Source organism: Xyrauchen texanus, chromosome 38 (genome assembly GCF_025860055.1).
Source record: "Xyrauchen texanus isolate HMW12.3.18 chromosome 38, RBS_HiC_50CHRs, whole genome shotgun sequence".
Lineage (NCBI taxonomy): Eukaryota > Metazoa > Chordata > Actinopteri > Cypriniformes > Catostomidae > Xyrauchen > Xyrauchen texanus.
This window is the reverse complement of record NC_068313.1, coordinates 17,856,050-17,872,714: the sequence shown is the minus strand read 5'-3', so window position 1 is coordinate 17,872,714 and position 16,665 is coordinate 17,856,050. Positions and strand designations below refer to the sequence as shown.

The following is a 16,665-nucleotide window of genomic DNA, read 5'->3' as shown; positions in this document are numbered from 1 at the left end:
CTCGGTATGCTCATTTACAAGTGTGGGAATTTTAATGAGTGAAGAAAGGATTACTAGAGAAAGGACCCTGACAGATGTAAAGAAATTGTCCACTTTCTCTCCAAAAATGAGTATCCTCTTTCTGCAACAAAGTCACAAAGGTTTATAATTCAAAGAAGAGCATCCAATTATGTTCTTCAAGGAGATAATTAGCATTTTTCATATGGTGGTGGCCAAAAATATTGGCACCCTTGGTAAATATGTGCAAAGAAGGGTGTGAAAAAAATCTGCATTGTTTATCCTTTTGATTTTTCATTTAAAAAATCTCTCCTTTAACTAAAGTAAAACAATTGAAACAGGGGAAATATCTAATTATTAAATAAATATTTTTTTCCTCTAAAACACATTGGCCACAATTATTGGCACCCCTAGAAATTCTTATGAGTAAAATATATCTGAAGTATATTCCCATTAATATTTAAAAAACATTGTGCACCTGGGTGACTAGGAATATGAAAGTGTGTAGCCATACCTTCTAGTTTCACAGGGGTGAAAATATGAGGCAACACACAGGCCAAATTCCCTTAATCATCAATCACAATGGAATAGACTAAAGAATATAGTTCTGATGTGCAGCAAAAGGTTGTTGAGCTTCACAAAATGGGAAGTAGCTATAAGAAAATAGCCAAAGCATTGAAAATACCCATTTCCAACATCAGGGCAATAATTAAGAAGTTCCAATCAACTGTAAGTCTTAAGAATCGGCCAGAAAAAGGACATGTGTCTATATTTCCAGACACTACTGGAACTTCAAATGTGACCAGGTTCTATGGTCTGATGAATCAAAAAAGTTTTTTGGCAGCGAACCCCAGAGATGTGCTTGGCACACAGAGATGAAGTACCCAATGCCCACGGTTAAATGTGGTGCTGTGGTGTGTTTGGATACATGGCATTATGGACTCTATCAAATACCAACAGATAAAAAATCAAAAAGTGGCTGCCTCTGCCAGAAAGCTTACAATGGGTCCTGGTTGGATCTTCCAGCAGGACAATGATCCAAAACAAACATAAAAATCAACACAAAAGTGGTTCACTGACCACAAAAACAAGGTTCTGCCCTGGCCATCCCAGTCCCCTGACCTGAACCCCATAGAAAATGTGTAGGGTAAACTGAAGAGGAGAGTCCACCAACATGGACCTCTGAATTTGAAGGATCTGTAGAGATTCTGCATGGACGAATGGTCTCAGATCCCTTGCCAGGTGTTCTCCAACCTCATTAGGCATTATAAGAGAGGACTCAGAGCTGTTAGCCCTGCAAAGGAACGTTGCAAAAAAGTATTGAATAAAAGGGTGCCAATAATTATGGCCAATGCGTTTTGGAGAAAAATATTTATTTAATAATGAGATATTTCCCCTGTTTAAATTGTTTTATTTAAATTAAAGGTTAGATTTGAATGAAAGATCAAAAGGATAAACAATGCAGCTTTTTTTTTTCACAGCTTTCTTTGCTCATATTTACCAAGGGTGCCAAAATGTTTGGCCACCAATGTAGGTCTTACATAGGTGCATAGGAATTGTACAATAGGCATTTCTGTGTTGAACGTTTAGTCAATTAAAAGTCAAATTATCTTGCCAAAATATATAATGTTTATAAATCCTATACATTTACAACACACGTGACAGATTGTTCCAATAAAATGTGACAACTTGCCCTGACCTGACATGAAAAATATCCTTGTCCTGTGAGCACAGTTAACCCTTTCTGTTAAAATGTACCTTCATTATGTAGGTAACTCTTGCCTGAATGTATGTAGTATAGTTTTATTGTGTCCACTTGTGACTATACAGCTATAGGAAAAATAGGATGATTGAAATGTTACTTTGGATGAGAGAATTTACTTAAACTATTCAATTTATGATATTAGGTGTTTGAAACCCCAACACCAACCCAGTTTTGGAACAACTCACTCGTCTATATGTGTAAAATATTATTAAAATAGGCAAAACATCTAATGTCTACCTACTGTACCACATATTTTCCTGCTGTGAAATTATTAAACATTGTTACAAATATTTTAATATGTTGTAAAATGGTTAAAAAAAAATGATATATCATAAAGTAACTGTATTATTCATAAAAATAATGACACCAGACAACAATTCACACTAAGCCAATCAATTCCACAACTTTAGTCATACATTTAAAAAAATGAGGAAGTACTTTGTGACATATAACTTTTTTCCCCCCTGAGAACCTAATCTTTCATTTGCAGCTAGATGGGTTACATTAACGTGTTATTAACATTAACTGGCAATTTTTTACATTGACCAGTCTAGTTTGAAAACCCAAATGCACAGGCAAATGCTCATTTAAACGGCCGCTAGAGGGAGCTACACTTTACAAACAATGTTTAATTTCCTGTATTTTCTCGCCATAATCATTGCATTCAATTCTATATATTAATTTCTTCGTTTACATTAATCAGTTAATCCCAATTAAATTTCACTAACCATTCGTCTGAATTACTTTCAAAGAGGGCTGTTTGAAAAGTGAACTCTGCAATATAAATCTGAAAACTATTTACGTTTGTTAGAGAACTCTATGGGTCGACACATTCCTCTGATCATTCTTGTTTATATTTATAGGCTGCATTCTGCTGGCGTTCTCCATCTCTGAACGTCTCAGCGCTCGTGCGATGTGATTGGCTGCCGCACTCATTTCATATTCTGCGCTGCTCCTTCAGAAAGTCTTAAAGCGCTTTCCATCCGACTGCTGCTGCAGTGTGACAGTGTCAGTGAGAGAGTGAACCCAAGAGAACAGAGAGGGAGCAACAGACAGCACTGGAGTTTGACAGAGTAGTCGGCGTTTCAGCTGGTTAGAATTATTACTTTAAGTCTTTAAAGTAAAGGAGCTTATAGATTTAGTTAAAGATAATGAACCAAACTGATTTCAGTCGCACAATTACAAATGTGGTCAATTGTTTTCAAAGTTACGTTAATATTATTCGGACTTAACCGACATAAATAACGACGTCGTGACGTGATTAATATTGGTCGGACTTGCTAGTTTACTCATTCAAATATTTGGACATTTAAAAATCGCGTTTGTCAAATATTACATTGATAACAGGTTTTACGTATTCAACTTATGTATTCTGCGAAATTAGTGTACTAAACAGTCGTTAATGTGGTTAACTGAAATGTTCTTACGTTCAATTTTCATGACAGTAGAACGTTCTCGAATTGTCGGGTAAGCTTTAATGCAGTTGCTCTTTTAGCAGTTGAGCTTATCAATGCTTGTACTGTAGGTCACAGAGGCATCTGATATCTAAAATCTTAGTAAACCAGATACAATTGAGTAAACCAGTTACATTGATTATTAAATTAAAGAAAAATGTATGCTATGAATTGGATACAAATCAAACTGAAATAAAACGGTTATTTTTTTGAAGTCTCCATACTGAACTTAGGTTGCATTGCATGGATAGAATACTGTATATTTTAAACCATGAATATTAAATAACCGCTAACATGTCTGTTTGCAGCCAGCAGAAGCCATGTCAACGGAACCAGCCGTTGGCATTGACTTGGGGACCACCTATTCTTGTGTGGAGGTCTTTCAGCATGGCAAAGTGGAAATCATTGCCAATGACCAGGGCAATAGGACCACACCAAGTTACGTAGCATTCACAGACTCAGAAAGGCTGATTGGTGATTCAGCAAAGAACCAAGTAGCAATGAACCCCACCAATACTGTCTTTGGTAAGCAGTCTTGTGAAAAGCATTTTATATTTGCAATGTTGCATGTCTTAATGTAAGAATATAAGTGATAACGTCATTTATGAGTTTGTTGCTATATTTTTCGGTAGATGCAAAGAGGCTGATTGGACGGAGGTTTGATGACACCGTTGTGCATTCAGACATGAAGCACTGGCCATTCGCCATTATCAATGACAGCTCGCGCCCCAAAGTTCAAGTTGAATACAAAGGGGAGACCAAGGCCTTTTATCCAGAGGAGATTTCATCTATGGTGCTTACAAAGATGAAGGAAATTGCAGAGGCATACCTTGGAAAAGTGAGCAATTGCCGAGTACTTCCAATACACCGTAATGCCCCTAAGTCAGCACATTTAAAATATTGAGACTATTAAAATTTCTCTCTATATTAAAGCCCAAAGTATACTTCAGTCAGACTCTAACGCTTAGTGTCCGTGCACAGGACGTGTGACGCAAATCTCATCATCATCAGCAGCAGAGTGTGTGAGCACTGAACACGCACAGCCTGATTTTTCTTACCCCGCATCTTTGAACAGGCAGAATATGCCAAATGCCTGTGAATGCATGCACAGTCATGGAGTTTACTTTGACAGGTCCGCTGCGTTCGACTGTATGCAGACTTTGAGCGTTAACATCAAAATCGAAGGTTGCTGATGGCTTAAGAATTCTCTCTATGTTGAAGAAATATCCTCCATGTTGCTGTCATTTCTAAAGCTGTTTCACTTTCAACCTAAACCACATTGACACATGGCAGTTTATTAGAGCATTAAGAAGGCCTGATGTATTCATATTGCCTGTTTAAACGTCACATCTTAAAGCATAAGCAGGTTAAGAAATGTCCTTCTTATTTAGATGATTTTAGTAAAGAATCTAATTCAGAGTTGAAGTATTGAAACACTCAGTAAGTTGTATTCGAGCTACAGTGGGTTTTTGCATAGTCGAGCTACAGGCCAAGTATTCATTGCACAATGTGTAATCTAATATTTGAAAGGAGGACATCAAATAAATACATGTCATGCATCACCTCTGAATATCTTACTGGCCAATTATGGTGCTATTATTCTGTATACATGCTGGACGAAGCTGAGCTACAATCTCATTATCTAGGTCTGTTAGTCTGACTTAGCGAAATGTATCGCCTGGTATGATTCAGTCACCCTAAAGCGTTTACTTGACATTTGTTAAAATTTTGAATAGTTGTTTTAGGCTCACTGAAATGTAACTTTTAAATGTGTGTAAATGTACTGAAAAACGAAAGTTTTATTAAACTCATGAAACTATGTTCCATTTTTGTTCACAGACCATTACAAATGCGGTCATTACTGTTCCTGCTTACTTCAATGACTCTCAGCGTCAGGCCACAAAGGATGCTGGAACTATCTCTGGTCTTAATGTTCTACGTATTATCAACGAACCTACTGCTGCTGCCATTGCTTATGGCCTGGACAAGAAAGTAAGAGGGTTACTTTTACTGTACAGCAATTGTAAGGCATTGACTGTTAAAAATTGCAGTCCTGTAATCAAATTTATGTTTGTGCCAGGTTGGCTCTGAGAGAAATGTCTTGATCTTTGATCTCGGTGGTGGTACTTTTGATGTGTCCATCCTTACCATTGAGGATGGCATCTTCGAGGTCAAGTCTACAGCCGGACACACTCACCTCGGGGGAGAAGACTTTGACAATCGCATGGTCAACCATTTTGTCTCAGAGTTCAAGCGCAAATACAAAAAGGACATCAGCGACAACAAGAGGGCCGTCCGTCGGCTGCGGACAGCCTGTGAGAGAGCTAAGCGTACCCTGTCCTCCAGCACTCAGGCCAGTATCGAGATCGACTCTCTTTATGAGGGAATTGATTTCTACACATCCATCACTAGGGCTCGTTTTGAAGAGCTGAATGCTGATCTTTTCCATGGCACCTTGGATCCAGTAGAGATGTGCCTCCATGATGCTAAACTGGCCAAGTCTCAGATTCATGACATTGTCCTTGTTGGAGGTTCCACCCGGATTCCCAAGATCCAAAAGCTGCTGCAGGATTTCTTCAATGGCAAGGAGCTTAACAAGAGCATCAATCCAGATGAAGCTGTTGCCTATGGAGCAGGTAATCAGAATAATGATAATTCTGATGCTTCATCACTTGAACTTGAATGTAAGTCCCTATCAAAATCATGTTTCATCCTCAACAGCTGTTCAGGCAGCCATTTTATCTGGAGATAAGTCTGAGAATGTCCAGGACCTGTTGCTCCTGGATGTTACCCCTCTGTCCCTAGGTATTGAAACAGCTGGTGGCGTTATGACCATCCTGATCAAACGGAACACTACCATACCAACCAAGCAAACACAGACGTTCACCACCTACTCAGACAACCAGCCTGGTGTCCTCATTCAGGTGCGGGCAAATCATCCATCATAGCACGTATTAAATAAATGTATGCGCTATGCATTTTTTGGTTTCCAACAGTTTCATGCATTGGCGAATCAAGATTTAACTTTCAATTGCATTCTCCTAGGTGTACGAGGGTGAGCGAGCCATGACAAAGGACAATAACTTGCTTGGAAAGTTTGAGCTGTCAGGCATCCCTCTTGCTCCTCGTGGAGTTCCCCAGATTGAAGTAACCTTTGACATTGATGCCAATGGTATCATGAATGTCTCTGCTGTTGACAAGAGCACCGGCAAGGAGAACAAGATCACTATCACCAATGACAAAGGTACCATAGGCCTGACCTTCTGATTGCCTCTCACTATTTTTGCTATTTGAAACCTTAAACTTAATCAATGGCCCCTACTCTTTCAGGTCGTCTAAGCAAGGAGGACATTGAGCACATGGTCCAGGAAGCTGAGAAGTACAAGGCTGAGGATGATGTTCAAAGAGAAAAAGTGTCTGCTAAGAATGGCCTTGAGTCCCACGCCTTCAACATGAAGTCCACAGTTGAGGATGAGAAACTCAAGGGCAAGATTAGTGACGAGGACAAGCAGAAGATTCTCGACAAGTGCAATGAGGTCATAAGCTGGCTGGACAAAAACCAGGTATGGCTTATTGTGCTCAACTTTTCGAGACCCGTGATGCACATATATGCAGAGTAACTGTTATTTCTATACAGGCCGCTGAGAAAGATGAGTTTGAGCATCAGCAGAAGGAAATAGAGAATGTGTGCAACCCTATAATCACCAAATTGTACCAGAGTGCTGGTGGAATGCCAGGGGGCATGCCTGGAGGCTTCCCAGGAGCTGGAGGTGCTCCTGACGGAGGTGAATCCTCTGGACCAACTATTGAAGAAGTTGATTAAATCTTTCTGAGAAAGTTTTTCACTATTTGAAGAATCTTACTGTGTTGTTTTTGGATCACATTAATATGTTGTATTATTTGTTCCCTATCATATGTTTCTAAGTTGTAACATATCTCAGACTTCTAATTCAGACCAGTTGTGAATTTATATGTAACTCAAATGGGCATTTATTACAAGAGTGCAGCATGTTTTCATTCATGTGTTAAATGTATGTTAAAGATTACGCTGAATGAATCACACCCTGTCTAGACAAATAAATAATTTGGCATTCACAATGTAAAGTGTTCTTGGTTTTGTCAGTATGTGGGTAAGTATTTGTTGCAGTACGCATGATGTACTCTAATGGTGCGTTCACATACAACGTGAAGCGAACATTTGAGTGGCACGATTACATACAAAGCCTGGTGGCGTGCATTAAGCGAATGATGCGACTCGAACATGTGAAATCGATTCATTCGCGTATTCGCGTGAGTAAACTTTTTTCAACTCGAGCGAGAAATTAGCATGACGCGATTTCGCGAAAGCCTATCAGCATTGAGGTTGTCCGACGTAGTATAAGAAGAAATCTGGAAAAATGTATGAAATAATTGTTGTAGCCACCAGGCTTTGTGTGGGCACCCGGAATTGTATGACGAAAAAATACATCGCTTGGAGGAAAGTGAGCGAACTTTCAGAACTTGCTTCCTGGTAAGTTCTGAAAATATACGCATCTACTTGATTCCAGCTATTGGTTGTACTTTACTATGAACCAAGTCGTAGAAGCCCCTCCTCCTGTCCTTTTCCGGAAGAGAAGGGGAAATACACGGGTGAACGCGATTTTAAACACAAATTTATAATCCAGCGGTCAAACTAAATTTTTTTCACATTGTATGTGAACGGACCATAAATGTAAACCGTTTAAAATTAAATTGCAACACTTACCAATAAGGTTCTAGTTGTTAACATTAGTAAACTAATTGGGTATCATGAACTAACTTTGAACAATATTTTCAAGTGCATTTATTATTTAATAATTTTGGTAATGCTAAACAAATACAGTATTTAATAAAAAAAAAAAATGTATTAGTACATTTAACCACATAATTAGAACCTTAACCACATTTAATAAATGCTGAATAAGTTTGGATTATTATTCATGTTAAATAGTTAACAAATGTTAAGAAATACATCCTTATTGTAAAGTGTTACCAATTAAATACAATTGGAAGTACAATAAAATACTTTAAGCTAATTATCTGCATTTTATTGAAATATTTTACCATAAAAATCTAGAATTCCTAAAAGCTTTTAACTGTCTCTTACCAGCTAAAATATGTAATGTCTGACCAACCTGAGCTGCCAATCATTTGTATATTAGTGTCGAAAAAAATAAGATTGTGTAAAAAAAAAAAAGGTAAATGAAAATTTGTATTAGCCATTTATTAGTTGATATTTTGTCATTAAAAATAAACAATACATGTCAGGTCTAAAATGAAGGGATCAGGGTTGGTTCACATTCAAACTGAATGGATTAGCATGGCATGGGGCCTCTTGGTTCATGCATCCTGTAAGCACACATATAGAAGATCCCTGCAGAGAAAGACAAGGAATATTAACCAACAAAGTCCTTACTAACTACTAAGGAACACAGACCAAAATGTCATGCTGTAACATTATTTACATTTTGTACTATTGTTTGCTTGTTCTGTTTCATGTAATATATATATATGGGCACTTTTATTTAAATTCTTTAATTTGTTACTATACCTGAAAAGAATGTGAGCACAGCAGAAACCCAACCCATTATGTACGACCAAGAGAACCGCCAATTCCCATAACGTTTTCCATAGTAGTTCGCTGTCATCCCAGTGTAGATAGCCATGGCCAGCAACACAAATAAGCCTGAAAAGGTAGAACGGAATAAAACGTATTGGTTACCTAATGTAACCTCGGTTCTCTCTAGATGAGGGAACGAGTATTGCGTAAGCTAGCTTATGCTACGGGAAAGATTAATCTTTTCTGAGATATTGAAGCCAAAAAATGATCCTTAATTTTTGTATCCATTGTCAACGCAGTGCGGCAGCTGCAGACCTTGAGCGGGCTATCTAGCGAGCTCATAGGTTGCTCTGCGGCAACTGCTGCAGCCTATAGACGAGCTTGGGCGAACTCGCATCCAATGAGAGGCGTCCGCGCGCTCACTGCATCAAAGCCCACCAAAATGGGCGTGACTAGAGTGCATATAAGCGTAGTTCATAGGCTGGAACCCTGGTTTTCATTGACTGAAGCGAAAAGTCGCTCGTGGCGCGAGCACGGCCGGCTACGCAATACTAGCGCGTCCTCGCTTTTCGAGAAAAATATTGGGCAGTGAGAGTTCTCTTTGGACGCAAAGAGGTCTATCTCTGCTCTGCCGAATAGGTGCCATAACGTCTGGACTGTTTGAGCGTGCAGGGACCATTCCCCTGGGGGAATATTGTCTCTGGACAGTCTGTCCGGGCCGTCGTTCAGGTGGCCTGGCACGCGCGTCGCCCTCAGCGAGCGCAGGTGGCACTGGGACCAACTCAGTATGCGTTTCGTCAGATGGAAGAGGTTCCTGGATCTGACACCGCCCTGACGGTTTAGGTAGGATACCACAGATCTGTTGTCCGAACGGACCAGGATGTGGTGACCCTGAATGACCGGGAGAAAGCGCACGCGCGCGTACTCGACCGCTATCATTTCCAGACAATTTATGTGAAGGAGCTTTTCCTGAACTGACCATAGGCCGAAAACCGGAGAGCCCTCGCGAGACCGCGCCCCAACCTGTGTTGGACGCGTCTGTCGAGATGACTTTTCGGCGAGATACAGCTCCCATTGTCACTCCCCGCTGATACCATTCGGCCACTGTCCAGGGCTGCAGAGCTGATATACAGGTCTGAGTCACCTTGATGGGCTGGCGGCCTGTGGACCAAGCCCGGCGAGACGCGCGGGTGTTTAGCCAATGCTGAAGTGGGCGAATGTGCAGTAAACCCAGCTGAAGTACTGCTGCGGCTGAGGCCATGTAACCTAGCACTCTCTGGAATTTCTTCAGAGGCGTGAGGCTGTTCATCTGAAAAGATGTGGCTAGTCGCTGAACACGGCGTGCGCGCTGTGTAGATAAGCGAGCCGTCATTGCCACGGAGTCTAGTTCTATTCCAAGGAAGGAAATTGTCTGACTGGGCTGTAGTGAGCTCTTGGTCCAATTGACTGCAAGACCCAAACTGTTCAGATGGCTGAGGAGAACTGCTCTGTGAGACAGAAGCTCCATATGTGACTGAGCCATAATCAGCCAGTCGTCCAAATAGTTCAGAATTCGCAAACCCTGACTCCGCAGGGGTGCGAGCGCCGCATGCATGCACTTCGTGAAAGTACGGGGTGCTAAGGACAGGCCGAACGGAAGGACGGTGTATTGATAAACCTGGCCGTCGAAGGCGAATCTCAAGAATGGCCTGTGACGGGGATTTGTCTGAATCTGAAAGTATGCATCTTTCAGATCGAGAGAAATAAACCAGTCCCCCGGCGCACATGCGCGAGGAGTTTGCTGATTGTAAGCATTTTGAACGGTCTTTTTGCAAGCACCTTGTTCAAAACCCTGAGATCTAATATGGGTCTGAGGCCGCCGTCTTTCTTGGGAACAAGAAAATAACGGCTGTAAAGCCCCGACTCGCTCAGAGAGGGTGGCACTTTTCTATGGCCCTTTGCACAGAAGGCTTGCTATTTCTGAACGAAGCATGCACGCTGCTTCTGTGTTCACAGTGGTTTCGAGCCGCGCTCTGAAGCGAGGAGGGCGGCGATCGAACTGTAGCAAATAGCCCTGTTGTATTGTGCTTAACACCCACTTGGATATCCCTGGAATAGCTTCCCACGCTTTGAAGCGTAACGCTAGAGGGTGAATGGCCAATTCGCTCTGATTGCCACACACAGAGCGCTGAACAAAATGTGTGAGCGCGTTTAGTGTGTTCATGCATGATTGCTCGCAGACAGCATGAACAGGCTGTTTTGTGAGTGACTTCCCGATTGGAATGAATGGGGAAAGAGTCACATCTGTTACGTGATGCGCAAGCATAGTCATGGGCACGGGACTTACACACAGAGGAATGTTTGCTGGCCGTGTAACAGAGCGGGCAGAGAATGGGCGCGCGCACGTATTCGTGGGCGCATTTATTGACTCTAGCGCTCGAGCGGTTCGTAACCGCTTTATGTGAGCGTGCTCTGGTGGGGACACGAGACATGTAGTGCTTGTGTGCAGAAGTGAACACTGGATTGTGGGCACATTTTCTACACATAGGGCTGGTCGTGTGACAGAGCGGGCAGAGAATGGTCGCGCGTACGCATTTGTGGGCGCCTTCATTGACTCTGACGCTCGAGCGGTTCGTAACCGCTTTATGAGAGCGTGCTCTGATAGGGGCACGGGATGTGTTATGCTTGTGTGTAGGGGCGAACACTGGGTTGTGGGCACTTTTTCTACACATAAGACATTTTTGCTCTTTACAAGATTTATTCGGGTCGCCGTGAAAACGGCGTTTGAGTGCAGGCAAGCGGGCAGTGTCACCGGCCTGTTGGCTGCTAAATTCACCACTGTAGTAGCCTGAGAGAAGGGGACTGACAGGGGCAAAGCTTTGACGGTGGTCCGGCCGCGGCGGACTGAGCCGTCGCTTGTTCAACAAAGTTAGGAAGACTTCGGTTGCTCTGGTTTCAGCGTTACCTTAAATCGAGGCCCGCGGGGCGGCGGTCTGCGGCGGCTGTCTGAGCCTGATCGAGAGCGGCCGCCCTGTCGACGCTGAGAAGTCTGAGATTGTTGAGCTGGGCGCTGTGAAGAGGCTCGTGCAGGAGGCTGATCACGTGAGCGGCCTGCAGAGGAGCTAGCGTGACGCGGCAGGAAGAGGTTCATGGCTTGAGTGGCTTTCTGGACTTCTGAGAAGCGGTCAACAATGCCACTCACCGCGGAGCCGAAGAGACCGGTCGGAGAGAGCGGTGCGTTGAGGAACGTGGAGCGCTCTGCTTCTCCCATGTCGGCTAGCGTTAGCCACAGGTGTCTCTTGGTCACAGTCAGCGAGGCCATGCACTTCCCTAGGGCTTGAGCTGCAGCTTTGGTAGCCGAAGGGCGCAGGTCTGTCGCGCCGTAGATCAGTAACAGCCTCTGGGTGCCTGCCTTTCATCCCACTCCCGAAGAAGGTCCGCTTGTAGGATCTGTAAAACGGCCATGGAGTGCAGAGCAGATGCGGCTTGGCCGGCAGCAGAATAGGCGCGGCCAACATAGGCGGAAGTCGCTCTGCAGGCCTTAGACGGGAGCACAGGCTTAGACCGCCATCTCGCGGAGGGCGGGCAAAGGTGTGCTGCTACCGAGTCCTCGACCGGGGGGATGGAGGAGTAGCCTCTCTCGGTGGCGCCGTCCACCGACGCAAGAGAGGTGGAGACGTGGGAACGGGTCCTGGCCGAAAAAGGAGTGTTCCACGACTTTGCAAGCTCCGTGTGTAGTTCCGGCAGGAATGGAGCGGCCCGGGCTGTGGGTGTAGAGCGGCGATGGCTTTGAAGAAAGCAGCCGTCGAGTCTGTTGGGTGCCTGCTCAGGGGGCGGTGACCACTCGAGCCCGAGGCGGTCGACGGCCTGTGTGAGGAGGCGTGTTAATTCCCCTTCGACTCCGGCGCGGGTCCTGCTGGATTCCTGGGCCGAGGAGGAGGCTTGGGAGCCTGACCACTCCTCGCTGTCTGAAGCCATGATGGAACAGCAGGCCTTATCCTCCGCCTCATCATCCGAGATGGCAGCAGTGCGGCCGCTTGGCGGCAACTGCGCGTCCCGGGGGGGCGGGGAGGGTGAAAACGATGCTCGAGGGAGAGGCTCCGGCGAGGCAGTCGCTTCAACCACAGTTTCCGGCAGCCTTTGGGAGCGGTGCTTCTTTCTGCGCGGCGGAATGTAAGGCGGCGCGGCGGCTTCTGCTTTGAGCGCTTCGAGTCGTGCCCGCAGGGTCGACATTGGTAGCTCCTCACAGAAATCGCATCCGCCCTCAGCAAGGGCGAGCAGTCCCAGGCAGAGAGCGCAGATGATGTGGCGGTCTCCGGTGCTGAGAAGGGCGCGACATGAGGCGCAAGTGGAACGAGGCATCTTTAAAAAGACGCTCAATACTCTTTTGTGAAGTTCGCTGAGGAATTTAGCTTGCTCTAAAAAAGGATACGTCGCCGGATGGCGTAGCTCGCAGGATGGCTGAAGGTGGCGAAGACGGCCGGCTTCTTCGAGCGCTGTCCACGCTTGCTAGATGCCCCTTGAACGGCGACGCGGCTTCCAGTTCAGAGATGCGAAGAGCTTCGCTGAAGAGATGAAAATCGGGGTTCCAGCCTACGAACTACGCTTATATGCACTCTAGTCACACCCATTTTGGCGGGCTTTGATGCAGTGAGCGCGCGGACGCCTCTCATTGGATGCGAGTTCGCCCAAGCTCGTCTATAGGCTGCAGCAGTTGCCGCAGAGCAACCTATGAGCTCGCTAGATAGCCCGCTCAAGGTCTGCAGCTGCCGCACTGCGTTGACAATGGATACAAAAATTAAGGATAATTTTTTGGCTTCAATATCTCAGAAGAGATGAATCTTTCCCGTAGCGTAAGCTAGCTTACGCAATACGAGAGAACCTCTCGTAAGAGAACTCAATTTAGCTAACAAAAAAATATTATATTTGAATATACAGACCTTTTTTATTTTTACTGTATTTATAGACATTCTTACTTGAAATGAAATAGAGAATTCCCGCAGCAAAGGTTTTGTCAAAGCTATCAAAGGAGGAGTAATTAATGAAAGCCATGACACCAATGATGATACCAAAGAAACAAGCTAGGATGGCCAGGATCATGAAGGCTCGGGTGGCATCCCAGTATGCTGTTTAAAATGAAATTAGAGACTTTTCAGTACATATAAGTGGTTTAACTTGTAAAATAATGTTTATATTGTATAGAACGGTGCCTATCCATGGTGTGATAGTCTCACCAATGCTGTCTGTGTGTGTCATGCATTTCCCAGGTACACAGTAGCGCCACAGGCCCTGATGCATGTAACTACTAGACTGGCGGTACTGCATCCAGTAATCAGTAGCAGTGGAGATTACCAGGAGTATATTTCCCACTCCCGCACAAAACAGTCCGCCTCCCATAAAGCTGTACATCTTGCACCTACAGAAACACTGACTCAAAATGGGACAGTGCTAAAATGAATCAAGACCATAATTAAATATGAAGCAATACCATATTTAGGAATAATTTTATTGAAAACAAATTTAGCTTTAAAACCCCTATAAAATTCATAAATATCATTAATTCAAATTACATTCAGAAATGGAGAGCAAACTATTAATTATGTAATTACATTTGACCAGGTTAATATACAGTATTTTTCTTTACTTGGAATATTGTGTAAATAATTTCTAAAATATTTTTTAAAATAGCCATTTTTTACTTAAATAGTTCTTTCATCATTGTGTTACAATGTCTCAAATAATGTATACCAAATGTAAATTTTTGTATGTGTTTTATATTTAAAAGACACATCATAAATAATTTAATTTGTATAAATGCAAATAAATAAGCTTGAAAACACCATTTACGCACGTTTAAACCACAGCACATTTACATATCAGCTGTGACCAGGAGAACATGTTATTTATTGCTTAGATAACCTCTTGAAATTTGTAAATTGATTAACCAACAAAAGCCACTATAACAAAACCAACATATAATTAAAAAAAATAAAAATAAAAAAAGACTACCTAAAAACCTACCTGTTTTTGTAGTGTTCACGATTTGTTTTTATCAGATTGAATAGTTTGATGCTCAATTATGCCACGGCAGGCAGATTTCCATGAGCTTTTGGCACTTATTTTTTGTCAGCGCACAAGAGCGAGGTGGACAGTACAGAGAAACAATAGAGCTGTCAGAACAGCAGCCAATCAGAGAGGCTGAGTGAGTGCTTAAGAGAATCTGCTGAAAATACAAAACTATTTAGTGCTAGTGTGTTTCACAAATACTGATGACAAAGTACTTTCAATTGACAATTTAGAAGCATCATAGAAAAGTTGACAGCAACATGACAAGCAGTTCTTAATTAAAATGTAAAAACATATCTACTTACATTAAGTAATGTTGTGTATTACGCTGATTATGTTATCTATCAGTGAAGGAGGTCCGTGAGATTATAAAAGAAAATTTTGTGCAACAACAATAATTTCAATAGCATCTCTTAGCCTTACAAAGCTAGAGAATCAAAGGAACATTTAGTGCAAATGTCACTCAATGACACTCAATAGCAACATCATGTGAAATATTGTGATATTGCATGAATACCAATGACATCCACATGAAACTATAACAGGGGTCTTTAACAGGGGTTCAGCAGCAGCACAGCTGGGGGTTTGCAAATTATTGTTAAATTGCAAATAATCTTCTGTGACATAAGTTAAAATATCTATTAAATAATAATACAATATTAAATTAACTTCAACCAAAGCTAAAAAGATAAGAAGCTAAAGTTCAACTAAATGTTTCACTGTCCCTTCCATACTAAAATGTAACAAGTTGAATTCAAATGCAAGTACATTAATAATGGTTAATTTAATGGCTTTGCAATGTAAGCAATGTACTACTGTAACAAAGTTTGTAAACACATTACTGTAAATATGTACTACTGTCTGTGTTATTGGCCAGGCTCAAAAAGCAGCACTCAATTTTGTACAATATGAATCAGCAGGACTCTGCTCCCTCTCTCCGCCCACAAAATGGTCCACCAAGACCCCTGAACTGAACTCACAGGGTTCTCTGTGAGATAAAATCAAAACACTGGCAGAAATGTACTGAATTATTGAATTATTGAATTTTAGATTATTGAAGTTAATCTTTATCCAGTTACTCAGTGTGATACTTTACCTTCTATATGATCACTGGTGGGCCAGTGATTCCCAATAATTACCTAGACTGTGGCGGCCCGCCAATTTGACCCGCCACAGTTTTATAATGAAAAGAATATATTTTTACACTTCTCATAATAATATAAAAGATCTCTAACAATGTGTTTTGCATGGTTGCTTTGGCAAAGCATCTCTCACTCCCAGTCAGTCAGTCAGCAAGTTGGCTCATCATGTTAGGCTATTTATAATGCTAACTAATCACATTGAAGAAACACTACCCTTTTAAGATTAATGGTTGTACCCTTGATTTTCAGATCATGAGCATTTTGTAATATTTTAAGAAGAGAGAGTAAAATCCACCACCAGATGAGGAAGAACAGCTACAGAGGTAGCTAGCTAAGATAGCTAGGATAACAGATTATTCATAGGCTTTTGTCAAGAAATAAACTGGAGTAACGGTGGAATTTTAACATCACTTGTTTCTTTGTAGCAGAAGAGACAGATTCTCCAGGAAGCAGAAGAGACAGCAGGGGCAGAAGGAGAGACAGCCTCAGCTGACTCTCATATAGGGACAGTCATTCAGAGAGGGGCAGCAGGGGAGACAGCCTCCCCTAAGGGAGGGACAGCAGATGATTTTGACAGCAGAGAAAGGGGCAGTAGGTCAGAGTAGTTTCAGTTCAGCTTTTGAACTGCGTTATACTCCATCTCCATCGTGTCATCACCATACATATCTATACAACCAAAGTGTT

The 16,665-nt window shown here is 42.5% G+C and overlaps 2 protein-coding genes across 4 annotated transcripts; one reads left to right on the top strand and one right to left on the bottom strand.

Moving 5' to 3' along the window:
• The first annotated feature begins 202 nt into the window (after positions 1–202).
• On the top strand, positions 203–7,039 carry LOC127631411 (heat shock cognate 71 kDa protein-like). Of its 3 annotated transcripts, XM_052109523.1 has the most exons (9): positions 203–224; positions 3,553–3,741; positions 3,849–4,054; positions 5,056–5,208; positions 5,297–5,852; positions 5,938–6,140; positions 6,262–6,460; positions 6,547–6,779; positions 6,854–7,039. In XM_052109523.1, the coding sequence occupies exons 1-9, from the start codon at positions 203–205 to the stop codon at positions 7,037–7,039; spliced, it is 1,947 nt and encodes a 648-aa protein (XP_051965483.1). The 3 variants fall into 3 exon arrangements, with proteins under 3 accessions (XP_051965483.1, XP_051965486.1, XP_051965484.1); XM_052109526.1 differs by lacking the exon at positions 203–224 and having other exon boundaries at positions 3,525–3,741; XM_052109524.1 differs by lacking the exons at positions 203–224; positions 6,547–6,779 and having other exon boundaries at positions 3,537–3,741; positions 6,262–6,320; positions 6,937–7,039.
• Positions 7,040–8,455: 1,416 nt separating this feature from the next.
• Positions 8,456–14,953, bottom strand: LOC127631991 (lens fiber membrane intrinsic protein-like). The gene is made up of 5 exons (XM_052110435.1): positions 14,795–14,953; positions 14,008–14,221; positions 13,750–13,899; positions 8,786–8,920; positions 8,456–8,608 (listed from the first exon to the last, which is right to left on the bottom strand). The coding sequence occupies exons 2-5, from the start codon at positions 14,180–14,182 to the stop codon at positions 8,550–8,552; spliced, it is 519 nt and encodes a 172-aa protein (XP_051966395.1). The 5' UTR covers positions 14,183–14,221; positions 14,795–14,953; the 3' UTR covers positions 8,456–8,549.
• Positions 14,954–16,665: the final 1,712 nt, after the last annotated feature.